The following is a 26,649-nucleotide window of genomic DNA, read 5'->3' on the forward strand; positions in this document are numbered from 1 at the left end:
ACTTAATGAAGTTTGATTATAACTTTTACTTTTTTATTTTTAAAAATTTGTAAACAGTTATTAAAATTGTCAAGAAAGTATTCAATATATTGTAATTCTAATAGAAGTAAGAGCTTATAATTGAGTTTCTGCACAATAAATTGGAAAAAAGTTTCGTTTCTCCAAATAATTTGGTCTTTACAAATTCTCATGACTTTAATATTAAAAAATCATTAAAGATTTACAAAATTTTCAGATTAATTACGAATCTAAATTAAAGACATATTTTTAACAATTTGTCCCGGAAAGAGTTGAATAAAAATGTATGACAAATTAAATTTTATTATAATTATTTTTTACATTTTAACTTAATTTTACATTGCCATAATCTATATATAAACATTAAAAAGATTATGCTTTTTATAATTCTATAGGCCTATCACTTAAACTTTAATATCAATATATAACTGATATATATATATATAAGAAAAATAGATTTATTGCGAATTGATAGAAAACTTGTAAAATACAACACAGTCAGTCAATGAACTAAAAATAAATGTAAAAGTAGATCGAAAAAATTGAAAATCGTTAAAAGTTAATATTGCAGAAAAGTTATTTTATCGAATCTATTTAAAAATAAAACAAATTTCTATTAAAAGCTATAGAACATTTTAAACTTTTGAACAGTTTGTTCTTAAAATACAATAACCAATTTGAAATAAATTTACATAAATAAGTACAATATAGTTTGTCATACTTTATTTTTATATACAGGGTGGGCCAGCGAAAACGAAACGGCAGAGTGTTCGTGTTCGTCCAAGCAAAGCGCTCGGACAGGTCGATTTTACTCTCGAGGGGACATCTTTTGCAATAAAGTTTTTGCGATTCTGAATATTAACTAAACAATCATTTTTTTCGAAATAAATGCTTTTTTAGTTAATACAAAATAAATGAGTTTTTAAAATTTTTTGTTGTCTGTTGTATTCAAAATCGCAAAAACTTTATTGCAAAAGATGTCCCCTCGAGAGTAAAATCGACCTGTCCGAGCGCTTTGCTTGGACGAACACGAACACTCTGCCGTTTCGTTTTCGCTGGCCCACCCTGTATAGACTACAGTACATGTAAACTTATAGAGCAATACAAAACAGTAGATTAAAGCTCGGTTCACACTAAGAGATTTTCGTGCAATTTTTGTCGTTTGACTGGAGACGAAACAAAAATCGTAATACATGCGCCAAAGCCGAACCATTTAAACTTTGTCGTTTGGAAATTGATCCACCAAACATCCTGATCGTAAATCATGTAATATCATTACGTGGTTTATGATCCGCAGGTTTGTTCAGTTTAATTCCCCTAAAGGAAATTATTTTTAATTATAGAAAATTATAATTATTTTCTCACATGTATATTTTCTTAATAGATTGATTATTAAAATATCGAAAAAAACGGATTATTTTCTGCATTTATTTAGCAATCAGTTGCGATAGAATAAGTTTAATTGATCATTTGAAGAAGGCAACGACAAACACAGAAAACTAGAAAAACCCAGAATATTCTGTTTCTTCTCAGTTGAGTTCATCCATCTGTTACATGAAAAATGATCTGTGATATACAGAGTATTGTATAGCCTATATCGTATACCGATCGAGATGTGAGAGAGTCTTTTTAGTCTCTGATATGTCTCTCTGACGATACAAGACTACCTACTATATCATCAGTAAGTTACGATGAAGACAACTCATGGAGAAGACAAATTTTATTTTCAGTTACGGTAACAGAATATTATCATTAGACTGAACTTTTAGATTCTAAAAATTTGATTTTAGGTTACTCTAGCATAGATAAACTTCAAAACAAAAGGAATAGCCTACCTCCCAGGAAAACATTCGGTACTAAACTGGCTCCTATTTAGGTGTTAGATACGTGAAGAAACTCGGGAAACTACGCGGTTAGCCCATGAACCTCACTTTTCAATGAATGCTGGTAGATACCAGACTGATGATCGTAAAATTACTTTGATAATTTGTTATAAAAAGCCTCTACCTTCAATAGCGCTAAAAGTAAAACAAATCATTCAAAATCTGGATCGAACTTTAATTAATTTTTTTCTGATCTAAATCAATTTTTCAATACAAAAGAAAACTTGATTTAGATTGTAAAAAAGTATTAACGATTAGATTATATTTTTTATAAATTATTTTAAAACTGTAATTATAATTTTAATTTCTCTTAAAACACCAGAAATATAAAAGTTTAGTTTGATAACCCGTATATAATTGAATATAGGCCTATGAATACAACAGAAAAAATGTTTATCTGTCAAAATATAATGATATATACTGTATTAGATATATTTCCTTTATAAAACAGTATCATAGTTTTATCATAAACAATTTACATAATTTACATTTAATCCAATTAAACATTATGAAAGAGATGATTATGTCTTAGTTATTCGCTGTTTTTTCAATATAAAGCGCTTAATGTTAACAGCGTTAAACAATAATCGTATTAAATAACAACTGTATGATATCCGTTTACAAATTATTTTAAAATTAATAGTTTTATTTATTAAAAAAATTTAATATGACCTGATATAAAACTAGCCTCTAGCTGCTTATTAAAGTTAGGGTTTCTCAAAAGTTGAAAGAAGTCTTGGCCTCCAGTACCAACAACTGACCGCCCAAAAATTTTTAGTTGAGGTTTCAGTTGCTATTTTTTTAACAATATTTTATAACACTTGATTCTCTTTAGGCGTATATTGAGTAGTTTTGACACAAAAACAAATAAAATACGAATCAACGATAGTTTTCAAATTTATTTGCAATTTTGGATTCTAGTTAACCAGGCGTCCACAGAGGGGCAAACGGGGCACTTTCCCTCCCCTGGGATCGAATAAAAATTCCACAAACTATAACCACAGAAGTGATTGAGATATATAACCTTACACCCTCGACTATGGAACTCTTTGTTTTTTTGAACTGGTGCAAATACTGTATTCTATAATCTTCTCATTAAAAAAAATCCAAAAATTAAATGATTAAATTAAAATTTATTGATGTAATTATTTGTCTCCAAGTTTTGTTTTTCCCTGAAAAATTTTCTGCGGACGCCCATGAAGTGGATTATTATTTTTGGTATTCCTGAATGACAAAAGTAAATAAAAGTTTTCAGAAAATTTAAATAGGAGGTGTTAGGAAAATTTGTTTGTTGCACTCAAGTACGTTTATTATACTTTATTATTTTGTTACACACGAATATAAGAACAAGAATCAATTGAATACAATAATTTAGAGCGTTTCACGACACAAAAGCTGATCACCAACCTCATCTGAACACAGGATTGGAATATTACAGTTAAGTGGTAAAAGTAACTGTAGGGATGGTGGCATTCCAACCAATAAAGTAAAATGACGACCACATGTACAGTACAGTACAATTTCGATTGCAGTAGAACAAATAACAAACTATTTGCAAAATACTTCGGTATCTTAACACAAAATTCTAACATCTTAACACGGAGCATACAAAAAACGTGGAAGCACAACAAATATCAATGAGCTATGATTTGATCGAGTCTTATTCAGCGTTACGTTCGTGCTAATATTATCGAATATCAAGTAAATATCACAAATTTTTAAAAGTAATTTTATACCATATTTAAAAATGTATTCATTCATTTTTGTTGTGGAATAAATGAATGCATTTTTAAAACCCAGTTTTACCAGGTTTAATTTAATTGAAAAATCTTTTTCAATTAAATTATTTTACCCCACATTTGAAATTTTTTAGTAACTAACTTTAAAAAATTTCAACATTCTACAGTATAAAACTAATTAAGCAAAAACACACAAAAACTGTAAATGAGCAATTGAGACTTCAAGTGAAAATTTTCTGGTGGTCAGTTGTCAGGATGTCAGTTAGTGGAATCAGTTGTCCTAATTCATAGGCCTCTTACTGTTTTTATCGTTAAAAATTATATTAAATTTTTCAAATTATAAAATTTTACAAAGATAAAGGTTTTTTTCATTCCTTCTTAATACTAAGAAATGCGATGAAATGAATAATTGCGATGTTTTTGGCTTCATGGATGCTCTTTCACTATTACAGGAGAACCAGCCAAGCCTAATAGCCCGGCTGATCTGATTACAGATAAAACCATTGCATCAACCATGATACAAGTCTATGAATTTTTACAGTTAATTCACATTATCTAAAACATTAAAACCATAAGAACTACCCATTTTTTCATTCCATTTCTTTAAAAAAATCAGAAAACTGGAAATTTTCTGAATTAAATAAAAATAACACAATATTTCTTTCCATTGAAGTTCTAAAATTAGTTATTATTATCTAAAATATCTTTAAATAAATCAATATTATCATTTGTTTTTTTGTAATACGCCTTCGATAAATAATCAGTAAGATATGCATCTTACTGATTATACCGCATTAATAATAAGTAAATTATGTAATCAATGACGTACAGTACAAACAGTTTTACAAACTATTCTTTGATAATATGGCGTTTTATACGAAAGATATAAAGCTTAACAAAGTTAATTTTGCTTTTTTATTTAGTCCGATAAAAAGTTTAATTTTTATTCTGATTATTCTCTATATTTTTAAACTTGTTTTTCCTTAAACAATGAGCTACTCATTCACTAGATTCATATAATGGGATATAAAGATCTCTTGTAGACATTCCATAAATCAACATGAGATGTTTTATGATTTATAATTACGTAAAACGTATAACACATAATGCTAAAATACGTGGTACGATCCAAAAGTTCGGGGACTGCAGTAATCTATGACGACAAAAGCATGTATTTGAAGTTACAGCGTGTGGAATGGATTCTACCAAACCACCTCTACGTGTTCAGGTTAATTTTACCCATGTCATGTGATTAAACCGCGAGCGCTGCTGTTTTTTTCCGGAGATAGTTACCTTTGTTCCGCGACGTAATAAAAGTGGAGTTTCAAGAACAACCTCCAACATTAAATTTTGTCAGCGTTTAGGTAAAACATCTACGGGGACTTTAAAATTGCTAAGAAAGGTGTACGGTGATTCTACCATGGCGAAGTCGAAATGTTGGAGGTTGTTCTTGAAACTCCACTTTTATTACGTCGCAGAACAAAAGTAACTATCTCTGGAACAAAACAGCAGCGCTCGCGGTTTAATCACATGACATGGGTGAAATTAATCTGAACACGTAGAGGTGGTTTGGTAGAATCCATTTCACACGCTGTAACTTCAAATACATGCTTTTGTCGTCATAGATTACTGCAGTCTCCGAACTTTTGGATCGTACCACGTATAGTATAAACTTCTAAACAACGCATTATTATATCACAGTCAACACCCATCAATAATTCATGACCATTTTTAAGCTAGAGGCGAGCACAAGTTTTGGCTGGCATATCAAAGACCCAGCTTGTAATCAAAGATGCTCTTATGTGTATATAAACAAAAAGTTATGTTGTAAATCTGCATTTATTCTTACGTAAAAAAAGATATACAGATAATATTAAAAAATAGAGAAACAAATTAACACATTTAGATGATTTTTTTTCTGGAATTCTGTGGCACTCCTATGAGAATTTCAGGAACTTCTCCTGGGAAACTACCTTTAGATCTAATATGCAATTTCAATATGCAATAATTAAGTTATTGTTACATGAGAGTGTAGCTGGAACGACTATAGTAAGAATGGCTCCAGCAAATTCTGGTTTAGACTTCCAGGGTCTCTGGGTCACATACCTCGGAGAGAGAAGGTCTGAGGCCCTTTTCCGGAAAATTTTTGGAATATAATTTAATACTGTTAAGTAATATACGCTCGACCGTACAGAAATATTCGAAATTTAAACGTTAAAAATTCATTATTTATATTTTTTAGATAAATATATAAACAGAATTTCGTCATTTAGAACAATAGACAGGTGTGGATCAAAATTTTCTAGAGATAGCTGAGTCACTTGGCCGACTCTAGCTGCGGGGCCTATTGCAACAATATACAATTTCATTGATAATGACGAAATTAAATCATTCTTTATTCTTTTAATCTTTATTATCTATCCTGTTTTGCATTTGTAAATCATAAAGAATTTTATCAGAAATTTATCATAATGTTAACATATTTCGTATAATGAAATCATCACATTCAGTATTTATTTCACTTTGCATGTATGATGAAATCGTTTTTGGAATGATGAAATATTTGCATTGAAACAATGGAAAGAATTGTAAAACTCCTTAAAGAAGGCAATTCAGCAAGGACTGTTGTAAAACATGTCGGCTGTTCAAAGTCATGGCCGAGTGGTAAAGGTGGCAGCCTACCGCTCTGGGGGACCCGGGATCGAATCCGAACGGGTCGAATAATCCCCAGGAATTTTTCGGGGGGTGGTCCGTTCGGATATGTCGGGCCCCGTCCCTCACCACCCGGTCGCCCCATTGTGGGCCTGGCCGAACCCATAATGGGCCTACTAAAAGAGGCCCTCTTAGTGCCCACAGGGCGGAAAGAGTTAAAAAAAAAAAAAAAAAAAAAAAAAAAAAAAAGTCAATTGTATGTAAAATTTAGTGCAAGTATAAACAAACCGGGAATATTAAACGGAAAACCTACTAGTCAACCACAAAAAATATCAGAGCGTGTCAGGATAAAAGAAAATAATAGAAATGTATCTTATAAATAGAAAATGTACAACAGAGATTAATAAGAAGTGGATTGAAGTGAGTGCTAGTGTCTGTAACAGAACACTGAGAAATTGTTTGAAAGAAATGAGATTTTCATATACAAAAGCAAAACGATAACCGACATTAACACTAAAACATAACAAGAAAACAGGTTACAATGGGCCAAAGCAAAGCAATCGTGTACAGTACTTTGGGTAAAAGTGATTACTCAGTGATGAATCACAAATTTGTATTGTTCTTGAATATGATAGAACTTTTGTCTGGCGGTATTTTAATGAAGCTTATAAGGAAGGAAGCAACAAACTTTCCTACTTCAGTTATTATTTGGGGTTGCATGCCAGGTGAAAGACCAGGAGAATTAGCCATTATTACATCAACAGTGAATGCCCCGATATACGTTGAAGTTTTAGAGAACCTTTTTATTCCATCTATTGAAATTACTTTTAGTAGTGATTTCATTTTCCAAGATGATAATTCATCTTTTCACAAGGCTCGAACTGTTAAAATTTCTTCGTAACAGCACATCAACAGAACAGAACCGAGCAGTTTTGGCTCCAGAGGCAAACCGCATACCTGGTGCCCCTGATTCAACGTTAATTACAAAAATATTTTACAGCTTCAAGATCGCGCCGAGACATATGACTATCTTCGACCCTCTTAGTTATGCCGCTGCAACATGATGGACTAGCCACCAAATAGTCCAGAGCTCAATCCAATAGAAAACATGTGCTGGGGATTAAAGAAATTGTTCCGGGACAAAGTTCTCTGCTGCAAATCACTTATCTTGACAGCTGTTTGGGAAATTTGCGGCCGGATGGCCGAGCGGTCAAGGTTAGTAACCTGCCGCCCTGGGGGGACCCGGGATCCAGGATCGAATCCGGACGGGTCGAAAATATCCCCAGGAATATTTCGGGGGGGGTGATCCGTCCGGATATATCGGTCCCCGTCCCACACCACCCGGCCGCCCCATTGTGGGCCTAGCCGAACCCATAATGGGCTTGTTATAAAAAGCCCTCTTAGTGCCCACAGGGCGAAAAAGTTACAAATAAATAAATAAAAAAACCTGTTTGGGAAAGTTGGAAAACTATTGATAAGGAATATTGCTTTCTCACTGGTGAAATCTATGCCCGAAAGAATTACGGCTGCCATAATAGCTCGAGATGGAGCAAATTATTTAAGATGACTGATTCTATAATTTTTTCCAGTTTTACGTGATTCCAAAATTTTCTCTTATAAGAGAAAATTTTGGAATTTTTAAAACTTTTGTGTTTAATTTACAAGATGTTATTTTGATTGTAAGTCAGTGGCGCACTCAAAATTTATATATATGTATATATAAGCAAATGACTTCGTATAGTAAAAATACGAGAAATTATTTTATTTTATTTTTTTTAGAACTTTTCGGTGTGTTTTTCGAGAAAACGCGAATACAATTCAACATAATACAACATTCATTAACATTGTTTCTTATATGCTACATTGACGTCATCGGTAAACCATCGTCATTATCAACTTGTTAAATATTAAAGATTACGTAGGGTGCCCAAAACGAAGTTAACCGAGACGTATTAGTTTTGTATTTTAAGATTATTTTAAGAATATGAACACCCATTCCAAATGTGTTACGACTGATAAAAAATATATATACCGTATTTTACGGACTATAAGACGCACTTTTTTCTTCGAAAAATTGCCTCCAAAATTCAGGCGCGTCTTATAGTCCGTAGCGTCTTAAGCAATTTTTTTAAAAAAAAAAAACCTATAAAATTTAAGGTGCGTCTTATAGTCTGTAGCGTCTTATAGTCCGTAAAATACGGTATATATCTCGATTAACTGATATTTGTGCCACGCATTTACTGATACGTTACCTTAATTTTATTTATGTGTGAAATTTGAAATCAGAAATTAACGTAATAAAATTAATTAATGAATTAAGTACACGATCATAATTATTTTTACAGATAATACTCATTAAAAAAATGTAAAAACTTGAAAATATTCCCTCAGGTTTAATTACGGATAAGAGAGATTTAATATTAATATATATTTAGTTTGAAAATATTCCCGAAGAGGGCGCAAGCTGTCGCACGAAGACTGATACTGTGATTTCTTCCCCGTTGATTTGTCAATTTTACGTGTTTGTTTGGATGAGAAGAGGAAGATGACCGATAATCCTTCCGTTATCATGAAGTTGATATCCCGTCACAAAATTCTCTTTGGCTCGCTTCTTGTAGTTTGGATTGTCGGAATGATATGCACCGGTAATCTGTAATTTCATTATAAATATTATACAGTATTTCCCATTTTCATAAGTTTGCAGTGTAAACAACTTCTATTAGGTTCTCGATTCGTATTTATAAGTAAATATTAATACCACTTCGTGATTTTAATCATTTTATTAATGGAAACTCCTTATAAATTTACAAATATATGAGAATTATATAGTACATATAGAATGGAAGAAACTTTGAAAGTTTATAAAGAAAAGAAAAATTGGAAGTTACTTTTAAATAATTTGTTTACTTAATTTATATGTATATAAATTACCTAAAAGTAACTTGTACCAAAAGACTTGTAATTGGTATAAAAATTTAAATTTTGTTTTTGACGAGACATAGTCTCATCTCTAAAATCACGTTTCTGTCGACGGCTGCATGCCTTAGAGGTACGAAGGAGTACGTGTTCGGAGTTGCAATTTGGCACGGAGTATTTGGTGCCCAAATCGTGCGCACGTAAAATAAACTAGACTTGTAAGTAATCGGGAGACTGAGAACTGGGTTGAAATAAAATACGAAATGCCAAGACTTTCTACAAATGGGCATGAGTGCGAGATTTGCGCATGCCTTGCTTGCGCTCTCCGAGGCATAGTATCGTCCCAAGAATGGCTTTGCCGTTTACTTGTTCTTAATATGATTGCGAGATATGTATTCTATTTTAAAAAAGGATTTCTTCTAGAAACTTTTTTAAAGAATAATGTCTAAAATAGTGGTTCTCAGTCTGTAAACGTGCACTGGGTGGTCCATAGACTGACACTTCATCATTTTTCCAAAATACAATTCTCTGCTGTTTAGCCAGAGAAAAGAACATTTTCACACATATCTTATGTTAAATTGCCAGATAGATTGTGTGCCAAAATTTTTGTTTATTATATCTAAGGCAATATTTATGGAGTAAGTGGATGAGAACGTAGGTAGTTTGCATTTCGTCTGCGACTCTAAGTGGTCCGTGGATTGATAACTTTGAAAACCACACGTTATGAAAGTGCTAATTTGGATCGTCTTTTGCCAAGTATTTTGTATTAATTCAATTACTTTGCATTTATTATTTCCATTTAGGAGCACGATGACTGACTGAAAAATTTCTTATTAAAAAAAAAATGTTTTAATTCTAGATGGAAATTACTATTGTTTATTTTGCATTAATGACACAAACTGTAAATGCATTATAAATAAAAAGTTTTTTTGAAAACAAAATAAATATAAAACACTGTTTTTTATCAAAGCAAGTATTTTCATTTGTAATTTATTTTTATTTTTTCAAGTCTTTAGATATTGAGTTGCTGATCACAATGATTAATCAGATTGTTGGCATTTTTTTTTTTAGATTGCATTATCTTGCAAAAATAGATTTATAAGTTCAAAAACATTTGGAATTTTTGTATCTGTAATGTTTCAATAAAGCAATGTTTTATATTTATTATGCATTTTATTATTTCTAAGAATATCAATTTTTCACTCAACACTTATTAAATAATCATATATATCAACAAAATATATATTATGCTATTAATTATTAGTTCAGTAATTACAGTAATTAGAACTAATTATTAGAACAAAATTTAGTCAAGTACCATAATGACTCAAATAGTTGAAATATATATTTTATAAAATATACATTTGTAATTACATGAAATAATTCATTAGTTGACAGTAATAAAAGTTAATGTAATTTATTTGTTATTGAATGTATTCTTATGTATAAAATGTACTGTACCAAGTGTAACATTTTATAATTGAAGTTTTGTATTTTCAAAAATAGAAAGAGAAATAAGTCAAACAAGGTGTTGACAAATGTGCAAAAAGTAAAATGAAACTGACTGAAATCATATTCAGAGAATTTATATGACTTTGTCAGTTGATTTTTTAAATGTTTTGTCTTGCCTACTGTGAACTGATTGAAGAATAAGGAAGTTATTTGGCTTTTTATATTATTCATTAGACATTTCTTTGGAATTTAAAGAAAAAGTCTAATAACCTAAATCACAATTATAATATAAATTATACAGTACTTCATAAAAATGAGATATCTCATAAGCTGAGTGTTTAAAACTTTGAATAAGATAAATATTAAAAAAATAAAGTCTAGTAAAAGGCTTTCAAATGCTCTGATGATAATCTTTTATGTAGATTAAAGAATATCATCTACGATATATTTATGCCAATTAACATTCATAAGAACATTTAATTTATAAACTTTTCCCAGAACATATTTTATATTTGTATTTCTAAAAAGTATTTAATTTCTCTAATTGAATATAGATTATTGTCAGTCAAATATATAATTTTAATGAATAAATTTAATTTTTTTAAATGTTAAATATTGGAAAAAAATATATGTCTGTCAAATGTTTTAAATCTTAATTCAATATAAATAATATATAAATTGTCTTTCATTTCCTTTCTTCATTGTTGTAGAGCATAAAGTAAATGAAAATTAAAACATTTTTTAAAGTAGTTTCGAATATACTGAAATTAACTAGGAATAAAATTTTATATTTATAATATCAGTTTTGTAATAGTTGAATTAAAATAACATATTTCAAAAGTTAATTTTAATAAATATTCAAAATATAGTATACTACTAAAGCTGGATAAATAATCCGTATGTATTAGCACTAATAGTATTTACAATGAAAATATTTACATTTTCAATACAGTATTGATTAGTTACTCAAATTGTAAAAAGTGTCATTGTAATTAATGTTTTTATAAAACTTTCCTACGTACACTGTCTGCATTGCTTTGAGATCTAATTTACTGAGACCATTGGATCTCAGAATGTCTTACAATTTATTCATTCTTTTATAATGGATTTAAGAATTAATCTGTGGAAATAATCATGAAAAAGTTGCTTATTCTTTGAAAAAGATATATAAAATTCTTTTATTTGTAACAACCAGATACTGCCATAATAGATATTCACCTCACAAAATCCTTCATAAGCAGCAAAAAGTTTGTAGCTAATGAGATACTAAAAGAATATCCAAAAGTTTGAGCTTGTTGGCTTATATCCAAAAGTAAATGCTTAGACGTGTCAGATGAGCCAATGAACTTTGACAATGTTTAGATTTACTTTTTATATTTAGTTGGCTTTGAATAAAGTAATGTTGTATAATCTATTATTGTGTAATTAATCATGCAAATCATATAGTTCTTTTAGAATATTTAAATACTTTGTCTATTTAGAATAAATTAATATAGTGTTTCTTGTAATGGTTAACATTTATTTTATTGTTATGTTTTTAAAATAATAATCAGAGTAAATTAAGGAAACAAAATTTAATTATTTTTTTTATTGATTTTCCACTAAATCAAGCAGAATTCTAAATAAATAAAACCATTCAAATTAGTCTAATGCAGTGGTTTCCAAACTGTTTACCATGACACCCAGAGGTGCTGCCAAATCTAATTGGGTGGCACAGGCAGACTAGCCATTATTTTAATAATTAGTTATAGACTGACATTCATGCTATGTATTTTTTAAGCCTGCCTAAACTGTGTATCTTGAGGTCTCGTTAGAAGTTTTTAAATAAATATAAGTCTTTGTTTTTCTTCTTTGGATATTGCACTCGCATTAAATAACCAGATCACAAAAGAAACTTAAAATGCAGTAATGTTTTTAATTTTGAATGTTTTTAGTTGTTTTCATCAATTTTTGTAAGGATAAAAATGACGATCAAATGTCAGTTTTCATTCAACATGAACAGAACATAAATGTATTTCTGATGAATATAATTTAAAAATTACTATTCTAGAATAAAAAGTTCAAAATGAGAGAATGCTTGACTTTTAAAATAAATATGCAACAAGTGAAAAATCAAAATATGCATAACTGAATATGAAACAACTAAATTATCTAAAAATGCACAAATGAACTAAACAGATAACAAAAAATGTGGAATAAATACCAAAAACAATAAAAATAAAAATAAAATTAAAAATACAGTATATACAAAATTGTGAAATAGGTAGATATATGTGTGGTAACACCTCTGTATGTTTCTGTACTTTTATCTAAGGATCATTTAAAGTCTAGATCTAGGAACATTTTCCAAGCTGCCAATGTTAGTCTTTGTAATGAATGGATTGTCCTATGGATATTAATTTATAAATGTGCAATGCTTCTGTATATTTAATGTGCTGCATACTCTGCACTTTCTGGATTATTCTAGTTTAGTCCCATTTGACTCCAACAGAATTAGGGTTGGAAATTATATATGCTGCTAGGGCAGAGATTGGTTTAGCCTTCTGAATGTTGTCTTTGTGCTCTCTTAACTTTGTACTCAATGATCATCTCTTGGTGGCTTTGATATAGCATAAAACATGCATAACTTTACTCTTCTTTATCAGTATCTTTTAAATTCCTGGGATATATAGAGGGTCAATAGGTTCCTTATCATTTCATGGTATTTTATAGATGGTAAAGTTTCTTCTGAATATAATCTTATTATCATAGCTGCTCCTATTTCCTTGTATATGTACTGGAGGGTTTCACACATTCAATGATTTATACTTAGCTTGTATGTCTTTTTTCTGTACATCCTCCATATTTGGCCTGTATCTCTTGATCATAATTTTAACGATGCATGGTTTAAAATCAAATTTGTGACCAAGTGTTTTGATGTACTCCCACTCATGTTCTCTCTTTTGGACAGTTTGACGACACCTGTGGATTCTTTTAATAATATCCCTAAACGCTGCCATCTTGTAGTTAATTGGATCATGGGAAGCTCAAGGGATAAATAGTGGGTTATAAGATGCTTCCTATAAATGTTGATGGTGATTCCTCCTTTCAGCTTGAGTGCAATGTCCAGAAAATGTGCATAAATGTGCTTTCTTGCTCTAATTTAATTGTCAAGCCATATGGGTTTGAGTTTATATCATTAATAAATTGCTGAATGTTGAGATGTCTTCTAATTATACCAATGCTTTAAATTATATTTGTAAGAAATATGTTTATATTCTGTTCAAGTCAAATGAAAACTGTCATTTGATCACCATTTTTATCCTGAAGAAGGTTGATGAAAATGACCAAAAACATTTAAAAATTTAAATATTACTGCATTTTCAGGTCTTTCTTTGTGTAGTTATCTTTCTTTCTTTCTTTTTCAGAACTAAATTATGTTCTTTTCTTCATAATAGAGGAAAAAGTGAAGAAAGATAGAGAAACAGATTCTTACAGATAATTTTATTCCTGTTTTGTGGTTAATTTTACAAGTTGAAATCTGTAATTAATGTGCGAGTCACATGAAAATAATTGTATTATATGCATTTTATAGAGTTGGGCTTACCCACTCTGCAAAATAGACATATATAGGGGAACTGCTGCCAAATAGCAACAGATTAAGGGAGCCAGGAATCAGAAAAATTTGAGAATCAATTTTCTAATAATTCAAAGAATTTTTAACAATATCAATCTACATTAATTTTTTCTTAGAATATTTTTAAGTATTTTATTTTCAAAAATATCTTTATGCTCTTGTATTGATCTATACTATATATTTTTTCCTATATATATCTTATCTATTATTGAAATTTTTATAAATTATATTTTTTGGAATCTCCAATTAATTTTTGTTAATATAAATCTATTATTAAAGATTAAACTTAACACATAATGCTTTCCAATATATTTTCAAAGAATTAATGATTTTTACATAAACTCCTAAAGCAATATCTAAAAAAATAATTTTAGTTCAACATCTTCGAGTATGAATGTGCAAAAGTAGAGAACTGAATTATCTGACTTGAACTAAGTTAATTGATTAATATTTTGCAAATTATTAATAATATGTTCAATAAATAGATCAATAAATATTTCAAAAATGTTCCTTGAATCTTTTTAAAAAAAACTTTATATTACAGAAGAATCTCATTTTAACAGATTGCTTGGGCTGCCAAAAATTATCCATTGCTCTGAGAATCTGTTACATCGTGAACAATGGATTTCCTACACACCCAGGAAAATATGTTGTTCAAAAAATTTTCGTTTTTTAACTCCTAAGAAATACTATTATTATTCAATTTCTTGAGATCTCTCTGTTTGTAACATATATGTATATTATGCCATATGTGTGTACAATAAGGCCTTAGTGTACAACAAAGCTGACAAAATTGTACATACTATAAGAATAAAAAGAGGAAAATTACATATGCTCATTAGTAGTTTGATTGACTTCACAATTTCAAGAAAAAAACCTCGGCCGTCTAGGTTTCTCTCGAAGTTGCTTTTCTGTCTATTAAATACAACATTGCTTGATATTAGTATGTCATGTACAGTACAGTATAGCTTGTTTGTTTATGCTGCAACTCAGTTAGGAAGGTCTTCACAACTTGGAAATACTTGATAGCATCACTAAATTTCGGTACTACACTTGGACCAATGAGTGTTCACTAGGTGACTCTTCCTCAATCATATCAGCTAGCTGACTCTCTTTCTACAATTCATCAATTGTACATAATCCAAATGTAACAAGTGCATCATCAAACTCTGCAAATTTTCAGAAACACCTAAATATTAACTAAACATTGAAAAAATATGAAGTTTACAATAGATTTAGGGTAGAAAAAATCTGTTATTCTGAGTAACAGACCCACTAAAAAGAGGTAAAATTACATTGATTTGGCAGGACCTGGAAAAAAAAACCTTTATTCCAATAAATCTGTTATTCCATAATCCATTTAAATGAGATTCTACTGTATATGTTGTATAATATAAAGCTTTTTAAAAAAATATTTTATTCAATAGAGCGTTTTTAATTCAAGAATTTTAAAATTTCACAATTATTTCATAAAACTTTAAAAATTAAATTAAGTTTATATATTAAATTCTTAAAGTTTGTGAAATTGTAATTGTTACATGATGATTGTTCTAATTGATGATGACGATGATGATACATTTATGAAAGTTTTGAACAAATTTTGAAGCCAATAAGATGACTGAGGTAGTTAAGGTGTCAGGTCTACTGCTCTGGTGTCCTGGAATTGAATTTAGGTAGTCAAAAAATTTTAAGAATTTTTTAAGTGGTAGTCTGTCCCAGATATGTTGATCCCTGTTGTACACCACCCAGCTGTCCCATTATGGGGCTGACCAAACCCATAATGGACCTAAAAAAAGAGTATTTGTAGTGTCCACAGGGCAAGAAGAGTAAAAGAAAAACAAAGAAATTTTGAAAACTCTTAGGCCACATAATAAATATTGTTTTTGGTTGTAAGATATTTAGATTTAATATGCAATCAATTTAGTATCTATTATTGACTGCATTTATGGATTATAGCTATAACATTTGAAATAATTACTTTTTATAGTTAATCTGATTCAGTTACATCATCATTCATCATTATTTCAATGTAAACATCAGAATCAGGATCTTCACTGTCATTATCCTCTTGTTCATACTCACCATCTCCAATTTGAGTTTTCCTAATTACTCTTCAGCTGATAAGTTCTCTTATGAACTTGATCACAACTTTCCCACAGTCAATATCTGAAAATATTTATAATTTTATTTCAAAAATGTTCCTTGAACCTTGGAATAGAAAGTGCTATCCAATTCTAGACAATTTGAAGAGAGAGAATTTTAGTTCATTGTAAACTGCATTATCTTGTATAGTGTAGTACTTCAATGTATTTCCTATGCTTTTTATGCAGTATCTTGATTCTCTGGGCTTTATTTGAAAAATGGGTTTAATAAAGGAAATAAAATAGTTTCAGTAAAAATGATTATATTAGGGTAAATATATTTATTTTAAGCTTAAAAAAGAATAAAAAGAATGTTATTACAGATCTTTCAAAGGAAAGTCTTATTTAGAGAATATTAAAGGCTGTGAGAAGGGAATTCCTTAAGTTTTAAATATTTTGTTAAGAGTAACAGATAAAAAAGAATACAAAGCCATAGCTACAGGAGGCTATGATGTGACTAAGTCCCTCAGCTTAATCAATAATGCTTGTATACAATATATTTAATATATGCTTTTGCTTTTATCATGTAAACTTAGGTTACTGTACTTTTTTACATATGGACATTAGCTAATAAGCCTAGTACTTGAAAAAATATAAGTTTGATAATTTTTTCAGCTTGTCTCTTATTTATAAATCTAACCCTCCAATGATTTGTTTCTGGCTATAAGACTGAAATATTATTAAAAACCATGAGAAAATACTTTATTTAATGCTGTTTTTAATTTGTAAAGACATGATTTATAAATCAGTACCTTTTATGGGATGGTTAATAAAATAGGACTAGGAGAATCTCATTCTTGACTGAAATGCAGCAATGGCTTGTGAACTCACGTTAGATCATTGGGAGATGCTAAATTAAAGTAACTTGTCACTCTGCATAAGCAGCAAATTTTTACCTTTGTTCTGAAACTTTCTTAACTTACATAATAAACATTGTGTGAGATATAATATGTTAATGTATATAGGTTAAGTTTAGTATATAGGTTATGTATAGTTAAATTTTTGAGAAAAATGGAAAAAGATCAGTATTTGAAGAAATTTGGCAAGAGCTTTGCCTTATTTCATATGTCAGGTAGTGTGCACTCGTTTACATTTTTACAATGGAAAATTTCCATTGACTTAATGTGGGGTAACCTTTGACCCTGATATCTCCTGTTTTAAGTTGAATTTTAAAATTTGGCGTCTTTCATGATATGCCATTTTATTGCTTCTATTAATGTTCAAAATTTCATACAAATCAGTCAGGTCATTACTTTGCAAGTTACATTTCGATGATTTGTCAATTTGAGTTTCTGTCATCACTGCCAAGGAAGTTTGCTTGCTTTGCTCACTGCACATTAGTTATTAAAGTGATATAAAATCCATGGCTGTGGAGTTAATAAACCAAGCTTATGATAGAATTTTACAAAGTCCAACTCCTGTCTCTAAGTAATAATGTAAAATATACAGTAAACCCTGCTAACATGGATTTTGCATAACTTAGAAAAATTTTTTTACATAATTTAAAATTTATTGATGATAGAAAAATTATAATTAACAAGTATTTTCAATATCTGGTAGTCTTTGCAATACTATACATTATATTATTGCAGTCAAAAAGTTACTAAAAACTGTATATTGCTATATACTTACTGTTGTGAAATTAATGAGCTTGAGGCCAAAGCTTTCAATGCAAAAACGTGTACATTGGACGTTCAGCACCACTTTCCTGTAAGCCTATAAGTTTGGCAATGGCCTTTGGAATGTTGAGCATGATTCCACTGACTTTCCAAATGCCATTGCTAAACTTCTAGGCTTACAGGAAAGTGGTGCTGAATGCCGACGTACATGTTTTCATGTTGAAAACTTCAGCCTCAACCTCGCTATCTTTTGGCTCACTTCCTGTAATAATAAATTCAGCAGTATAATTTTAGCTCAGTAAAAATTTTTTATAGATCTGATCAAAATAAATTACTGAGCTGTATATCTCTGTTCTCATTTTCCATGTTAGAGAAAATAACTTGGACAACCTTCACCCACTATTGGTCCAGGTTAGTGGTTTACTATAATTTGATTACATTAACTTAAAATGACATTTTTTAAGTGAATCATTAGGCATTTCTATCCAAACTAAAAGTACTTATCTTTTTTCAGAGTTTTTCATTTTTACTACTATCATCATCATAATCAACAACAACCACATATTAACTTACAAAATATTTTCTATTCATGGGTATAGTAAAGTATTCAAAAATGTTAGATTTAACCCAAATTCTCTGTGCTGTTTTGTGTGTGTCTTTTGACATTAAACAGAATTAGCTAACACAATGTATTTGAATATAAATTTCTGAATTACAGGAGGCTCCTATAATATAAGATAGGAGGTTAATGCTCCTATTAAAAGCTTAACATAAAGTACATAAAATAACAAGCTGGTCTGTTTTACCAACTCTAACTCCTCTAGCAACAAATTTGCTTCTGTCTCCAACTCCAGAGCTCTGATAAAATCAAGATTGATTTCATTTCTTTGATGTAATACATACAAAAAAATTAAATCAATATGGTAATTAGACTTGTTGCTTAATCATATTAAAATGACAATTCCAGTTTCAAATGAATAAAAATGATCATATTGTATATAAATTTCAAAAGAAAATACTAATAATAAGTTTGTAACAAGTTCTTCTAATTTAATATTGATAGAAGTACAATAAGAAAGCCATTAAATAAATGAAAGAGAGTTTTCTTAATGCTTTTAATATAATGATCTCTCTTAAAAACACCTGGAACTTATTTCTCCATAAAAAAGATTACATCACAAATGCACAGAAAAAATTTTATAGTTCCAATTATATAAGTAAAATTCAAAATAATAAATAATTATGAACTAAAATTTGATAATTTTTGTATTTAAATAATTTTTAGTTAAGATTTAAATATTTATTTTTAAAATTTAAGCAATAAAATCTAAAGAAAAACAAAAAGTTTTGATTTCTTTAAAAAGTCTGGTTATTTAATGTTGTTAATATATAACATGGAGTCAGAATTTTTATATATTCTCAAATATTTATAAAACAAATTGAAATTTATAATTGACTGAAGATAAAATATTTATTTTTAACCATATAATAACAATAACTATTGTTTTTAAACAGTAACGTTAATGGGAAGAAATGGTCATACTAAAATTCGATTAAGAAGAACATCTCATACTATGCTTCTTCATCATCGTCATAATGATTTACCACCACCAAACAGTTACAAGATGGTAAAAGCTTTAAAATATTGCAATCCTCCTGAAGACATATCTTTGGGTCATGAAGGTTAGTTCCTTTTTAGATTTTCTTTTTTATTTTTATTTTATTTGGTGATCAATATTTAAAAATTTTGTTAAGGTATTAAAATATTAAAAGATTGTATTCTTTAGATTACAAATTAAACTTTACAAAAATTATTTGTATAATCTTAAAGTGCACTTGCTGTAAATGCCAATGACTCTGCACACTGTGAACAGTATAGTACAAAGACAAGTAAAGCCTACATAAAGACAATGAATGATGTGACCTGTTGCTCTTTGTACTGATTCTATTTAGAGGCAGGTGGGCAAATAATAAGGCAACTGACATGCAATACTACACAGAGAAATGAGAGCTAAGTATACAGGACATGTGACACTGAGATTGTGGTCCATACCATCCTAGACTTAACATTTTCATGAAAATGGAAGCAAATAAGCAATCACAGGGAAACTATAAAAATAATTTTTTAAATTAACATGTATAAAACTCATTCATTTTTTAATTTTTTATATATAAAAATTTCTTTGAGAAAATAACTTGCAGTTAAGATAGTTACAAATCTTTTTCTACAAATTATACAATATTCTTTAACAATAACATATTAATCTCACACAACACACTTGATATTTTGTTAAAAACAACAAAATCCACCAAACTATTTCAGTGTTCTGTCCATAAATTTTTACTAACCAGGTTGAATGAAGAAGTAGCTGAATGAACCAAAGAATGTTGCCTAATAACATAAAATTATGTTATTTGTAAATATGATCCTTCTTTCTCTACAAACACACACACACACACAATGTGTATGTATATATATATATAGAGAATCAATTTCCAGAATTTAATAGGTTTTTTTCTCCCTCATATTCTATGGTTTCTATTTCATGGATATCCTCTACTTTAAGTTTTTATTTTGTGTATGAATAATGATCTACATAATCTTGCCAGTAATTTCAATTACAATTAGCTAGTTTTTTCACTTTTTTTTTATATTCCCTACATTTTGGCTCCATATAATATATAATATACTTCTCATTATAATGTCATATTCCATTTTCTCTCTGAGATAGTTTGCATAACATGAAACATTGTTTATATTTTGTAACATAAATAGTTTTTATTTCATATATTTATAAATAATATATACATATTTATAGTGGAGTGCATTTGAAAGAGATTATGTAGAGGTAAATTAATCATATAGGCAAAGTTTCTGTAATTGATGATTCTATTTTTTATTTGATGTCTTCACTATCATGCTTATTAGTTTTTTCTTAAAATAATATAAAAATAAATAATAATAATAATTTTAAAGAATGTTATTTTCTAGCTTAACTTGAAAGCATAGTCTATTAAATGTGAAATTCTATTTACACATCAAATCTGTTTTCCAGAAACATATTATGTTCAGTATTAACAAGTCAAACAGTAGTATATGGTTAATAGCAAACTGCAAGTAGTACCTGACTTATGATTAATTAAAACAATATATTAATCAGTTATGGACTGTAATACAACAAAGCAATGCTGTTTAGGTATATTGAACTTCAAACAACATTTATTATTTTAATTAATTGGTATTTTTATTAACAAAGACTCACAGAAATGTAGGTAGTTAATCACATTCAAAGAAACCAAACCATATATTATTCTTTGTAGGGAATTTATTTTACTTTCTTCTTAATTCCCTTTCATTTATTTTGTTTATTATTAATTCCCTTTAACTGTATTATAAAATTAAAATTAGAATGATTATCCGGACTGAGCAGCTCTGCAAAAATCTATTGCTTTTTGATGTGATGCAAATCCAAATGATAGTGAAACATAAGTATACCAGTTTTGTGTATGTTTATAACCAATTATAGTAATAACTGATATTTTACATTAATAATTGTAGACATTAGAGAGTGGGATCAGTTATTTGGACTAAAAAAATATTTATTATTATTCTAGTTTTGGTCATCATAAGTAATGGTGGTTGTAAGTTGAGGACTGAATGTATTTACCAGTTACATAACATCATATACTTTTTTTACACTTGATGATTTATGATTTCTAACCTTTGTACACATTTTTAATATTAACTATTGATAGCTATTGAAAAGCTTTTCAATATAGTAGCATGTTCATATTTCCTTGTATGTAATTGACAGTGTGTTTTTTTATGTCTGTTATAGTGATCTACAGATGTCACAACTGTCCTTATTTTGTATTGACTTTTGTTTCTGCTTAAGAGTATTTTTGAATTAGATTTTTGCACTCTTTCTCTGCTTTAGAGACAAAGTATTTGATGTTCATTTTAACATTGTTTTCATACATGGGAATGACATCTTTACAAATTTTAAGAATTATTATTTTGACCACCAGATTTAACTAGCCAGATGGCTAATAGAATCAGCTAGGAGGCACACCCCAGCCAAAAGAGCCTGGGAAGCACTGTATTTTCCAAACTATCTGATAACTTTGACAGTTAATCTGTGACCAATCACAACGCTTTTTTATGACATAATCCAATTTATATATACAGTGGACCCCCGATATAATGTGCATGTCAGGCAAGAAACAACACCTGCGTTATAAGGTGAACTGCGTTATACCGAGTGGCGCGATGTAACAGGGTTCACCTCTTTACTTTAGCAATAATGTCAAGCTTTTCTTTCACACTGTAAGCTTTTCTTTTACTCATCATGCATACAATAATTAAACACTATTCAAAATACATGCAGGAACTCAATACATACACAATTATTCAACACGCAGTAACAATAAAATGCACTACTCACTAATGCCACATGGACCTGTATAAACATGTTTGAGCTTATTGCGTCACGAACATCGCCCGCGCTATAACCGAGTGTGCAGTATAGTGAGCAGTGCTATAACGAAGGTCCACTGTCTAAACTTCCACTAACTCAGATTAATAGTGGGTGAAGTTGTCTGAGCTTATGAAAGTCCAAGTTAGTAGGGTATTTTCTCCAACAACATGGAAAACAAGAATGTGGACACAGTAGTGTGAATTCAGTAATTTATTATGATCAGTTCTATACAGAAGTTTTATGGAACTGAAATTATACTGCTATATTTATTATTACAGAAATTGAGTTAAAAAAATTTTATGAACATGCAGTATACAGAAATGTATACTGTCTTTTGTAACTTGCCAACTATAATAATATAATGCATGGTACCACAAAGATTTCTGGATATTGAAAATATTCATTATTATTTTATTGTCACAAAACTTTACATAACTCTCAGAAATTTTCAAAACATTAATTTAAAGTCCAGATTTATTGTATAACATTTACATGTTTTAAAAAATTCCTTCTTTAATAAAATTTTTGCCAAATCTTATCTAATATTTATCCTTATTATACTTATAAATCATCACTATACTTTTAAATTGTTAAAATAAATATCTTTACATTGCTTTTATATTTAATATATAAGTAATATTTTCATAATTTTTTTTAAAATGAATTCAATTCTTCATTAAATAAAATTAATGCTGAGTTGATGTAAGATGCTTCAAAATATACTTGAAGGATATTAATCTATATATAATTTTTATAAAGATATTTAGGAGATCTGAAGTAATAAAGTTCAATATGTACAGAAGAATTGGCTTTTAACTTCCAAAACTACTGATAAAATGGCCACATTAATTTTGAAATAATATTACAACATACATGTAAATCAATACCAATATAAATTCAATAATTATGTGATTGGTATGAACTGATTTTTCAATTAAAACAGTTAATTTCATTTTTTATTAATTATTGATACTATATATATTTCTTAGACTTTCAATCCTAATTTCATTAAATCAATAATTATATATCTTTTTATTTTAGGTAAAATGCCAGGAAATTATTCTTTAGAATTGGTGGTGGTTCTCATACGTCACGGAGACAGAGCACCATTAAGGCAAATACGTAATCAGTCGTACATTAACTGCGGTGTAAGTAAAGAATTAAACCATTCTCTTCTGAACAAGTATATGTCATACATTAAATCAGTTCAGAGATTGCCAAAGGAAGATCCTTTTTCGGCCTTTAATCTCTTTCCTCACCCAAAACTGTGCAATCCATCTCAGTTAACTTTATTAGGAGCAATGCAACATTTGTGGCTTGGAAACATTCTAAGCCAAGTTTACAATACTTACTGGAAGTTACTGACTAAAGATTTTACTTACAATAACATAAAAGTTTATAGCACTGTATATGCTAGAACATTTCAAAGTGCTGTTGCTTTTCTGTTTGGGTTTTTGCCGAAATTTGATTTTTCTCAAATCAAAATAATACCGTCTTTTGATACAAGATTTTGTTTAAAGGAACTATTTTGTAAATGTCCCATCTTGGATTTTCAGCGTAGAATAATTGAAAAGAAGCAGAGGAAACTGATTAATTCTCATCCTGCCGTACTTCATTTACTTCAACAGTTAAATCCTATTGTCAAATCTAATCTTAATCAACAAGATATTACGTCTGCAACTGCAATGTTTGACAGTCTGATGGGATATATATGTCATAATTCGCAACTTCCTTGCATTCCAAACACTCATATCTGCGTAACGATCGATCACGTTCGGAATTTAATGGCATTTCTCGACTGGGAGAGAAAACAACTTGCCGGAGATGGAATTCACAAGAGGAATTCGCTATTGAAAATGCATGGTTTTCTTTATAACGTACACCAAAACATGCAAAATTTAATTAACGAGAAACCAAATGCAGTTCGGTTTATATTATATTCTGGCCACGACATTACTCTGTCGCCGGTTGCATCTTGTTTAGGATTTAACGATGGCGTAATTCCATCCTATGCATCAAGAATTATTTTTGAATTATATAGTTCGACCATCTCAAATTCAAAATCTTATAATTTGAGAATCTTATATAATGGAAAAGACGTTACAAAGCATCTTCCCTTTTGCAAATCGCATTTTAAAACAAAGAAATCAAAATCCAAACAGGATCATTTGTGTTCATTTGACAGATTTACCAAGTTCATTCACAGTGATTTTTTTAAAGTAATGAATACGTCGTCTTACGAAGTTGCTTGTGACTTTCCATTAACGACAACACAATATTCAAACGAGAAAAGCACATCCAGTGGTGTATAGTTTTATAAATTATTTCAAAGAATTATTAATAATTAATTGAATAGACCTTTTGATTTGTACAGTAATTTTTATGTAAATATACAAACAAGTTTTAGAAAATTAATGTACAAATATTGCTGAGCTTCAGATTGAGGTAAAAATAAATATATACAGTAAATAATAATAATAATAATATATTGGATGAAGTGAAACAGAATGCAGGAAAATTAAAATATATCTAAGAGATCGAATAGTGAAAATGTCAAAATATAAGTTGGACCTTTTAAGGGAGATTGAGAGAAATTGGAGGTCAGAGAGAAATGTTGAGATTGTCACATGATAATTGTTAAACTGATAAGTAGGAATGTGGATTTGGATTTGGATTTGGATTAACATCATTTCCTTTAAATTCTATATGCAAAGTCAAAATGCGATAAAATATATGTTACGTTTTATTTTAAAAGTTTAATTGATACGAACAAATGATTCCACTAAACATCATATCCAATATTGGCATTTAAATGCCAAAGAAAATCTCAAATTCATCTGGTTCCAAAAATCAACAACAAATCTACAAACATAATAATCATTCTAACCTAATAAATTTAGGTTTAAATGTTTTTAATATATTTTATGTTTTTACAGATTTGTTGAAGATTTTGGAGATAAATTAGAATGAATACAGATAAACACTAAACTAATGTAACTATGGAAATAGTTAGAGAAATAAACTAGTAATTCACATTATTGGAAGATTTTTTGCAAGTTTTTTGCAATTCTTCATAAATTCTCATCCTCTCCCATATATATATTGGCGAAAATTTGATATCGATACTGATAACGGTCAAATTTACAAGTTTTTGGCTAATAATTTAACTATCGGCAAATATTTTGCCACAACTTCCAAAATGCTTGATACATACTGCAGTTAGTAGTTCAAATTAGTCTACCCCAGACAAAGCCGATAAGAAATTTGACAGTAAATGAATGGTCCAGAGGTTAACGAATCTTCAAATGGAAAAGCTCTCTACCGAGCCAACTGTGATTGTGATTGTAGATGGCAAATATATCAGCATGCTCTCGGATACTTTCTTCATATTCGTTGATGTATAAATGTGTATATAATGTTATGTTGTGATTTAGAAATAGCATATTCCAAATTTCATATCATGTAAATTATTGCTTTGTTTCGTCGGTTTTACGTCGTATGCCGTTCGTAAAATGTAATAATTTTACGTGTGAATTACGAAATATCAGACTTCAAATTATTAATTTAAATATTTAATTAATAACATTATTAAACACTTACAAAAGAGTTGTAAAGCTAGTCATAAAATGTCTTTTAAATAGAAAATAGTAAAGAATGACAATTTAGTAACAATTTGAATCTCAAAATTTAGATCTTACAAAGCAAATATCTCACAAAAGACTGCAAAGGAGATAATTCTGATGAAACGTTATCATACATAGAAGTGATATATTTCTTAAGAGTATTATTTGTTCTTGTGATGTCAATTAACTTAATCTTTGTTTACTTTTTTGGTTACTTAACCACTTCACTCTGCACAATTAAAAGTTCCTATTGTGGTAATATCAGAAATTGCAAGAATTTAAGAATTTTGAATCTTTGTACCGATTACTTACTTATATGCTTATTTCTAAAACTGATCACTAATTTAGTTTAATTTTCTACTACTAAAAATTTTTAATTAATAAAATATTTTTAGAAAATGTCTTCCGTAAGTTAATATTGTTAACATTCTAAATTGCTTTTTAGCATTTAGAAACAAGAGTGAAGGGGTTAACGACAACATTTTAAATGAGAATTTTTATTCTGTGATATA

General features: G+C 29.1%; 1 protein-coding gene across 2 annotated transcripts; it reads left to right on the top strand.

The window, feature by feature from the left end:
- The first annotated feature begins 1,665 nt into the window (after positions 1 to 1,665).
- On the top strand, positions 1,666 to 25,386 carry LOC136975375 (2-phosphoxylose phosphatase 1). Of its 2 annotated transcripts, none has more exons than XM_067270415.1 (3): positions 1,666 to 1,753; positions 19,552 to 19,719; positions 23,556 to 25,386. In XM_067270415.1, exons 1-3 carry the CDS (start codon positions 1,723 to 1,725, stop codon positions 24,824 to 24,826), a joined length of 1,470 nt encoding a protein of 489 aa, XP_067126516.1. In that variant the 5' UTR covers positions 1,666 to 1,722; the 3' UTR covers positions 24,827 to 25,386. The 2 variants fall into 2 exon arrangements, with proteins under 2 accessions (XP_067126516.1, XP_067126515.1); XM_067270414.1 differs by lacking the exon at positions 1,666 to 1,753 and adding an exon at positions 8,799 to 8,937.
- Positions 25,387 to 26,649: the final 1,263 nt, after the last annotated feature.

This window comes from Centruroides vittatus, unplaced genomic scaffold (assembly GCF_030686945.1).
Source record: "Centruroides vittatus isolate TY-2023 unplaced genomic scaffold, ASM3068694v2 contig_371, whole genome shotgun sequence".
NCBI classification, from domain to species: domain Eukaryota; kingdom Metazoa; phylum Arthropoda; class Arachnida; order Scorpiones; family Buthidae; genus Centruroides; species Centruroides vittatus.

What these genes read in the sequence shown, in the direction of transcription:
- LOC136975375 (XM_067270414.1), top strand. Translation starts at nt 8,838, where the DNA reads ATGACCGATAATCCTTCCGTTATCATGAAGTTGATATCCCGTCACAAA. An exon ending in TGTCGGAATGATATGCACCG is followed by an intron (nt 8,938 to 19,551) that starts GTAATCTGTAAT and finishes GTTTTTAAACAG; the next exon opens with TAACGTTAATGGGAAGAAAT. An exon ending in CATATCTTTGGGTCATGAAG is followed by an intron (nt 19,720 to 23,555) that starts GTTAGTTCCTTT and finishes TTTTTATTTTAG; the next exon opens with GTAAAATGCCAGGAAATTAT.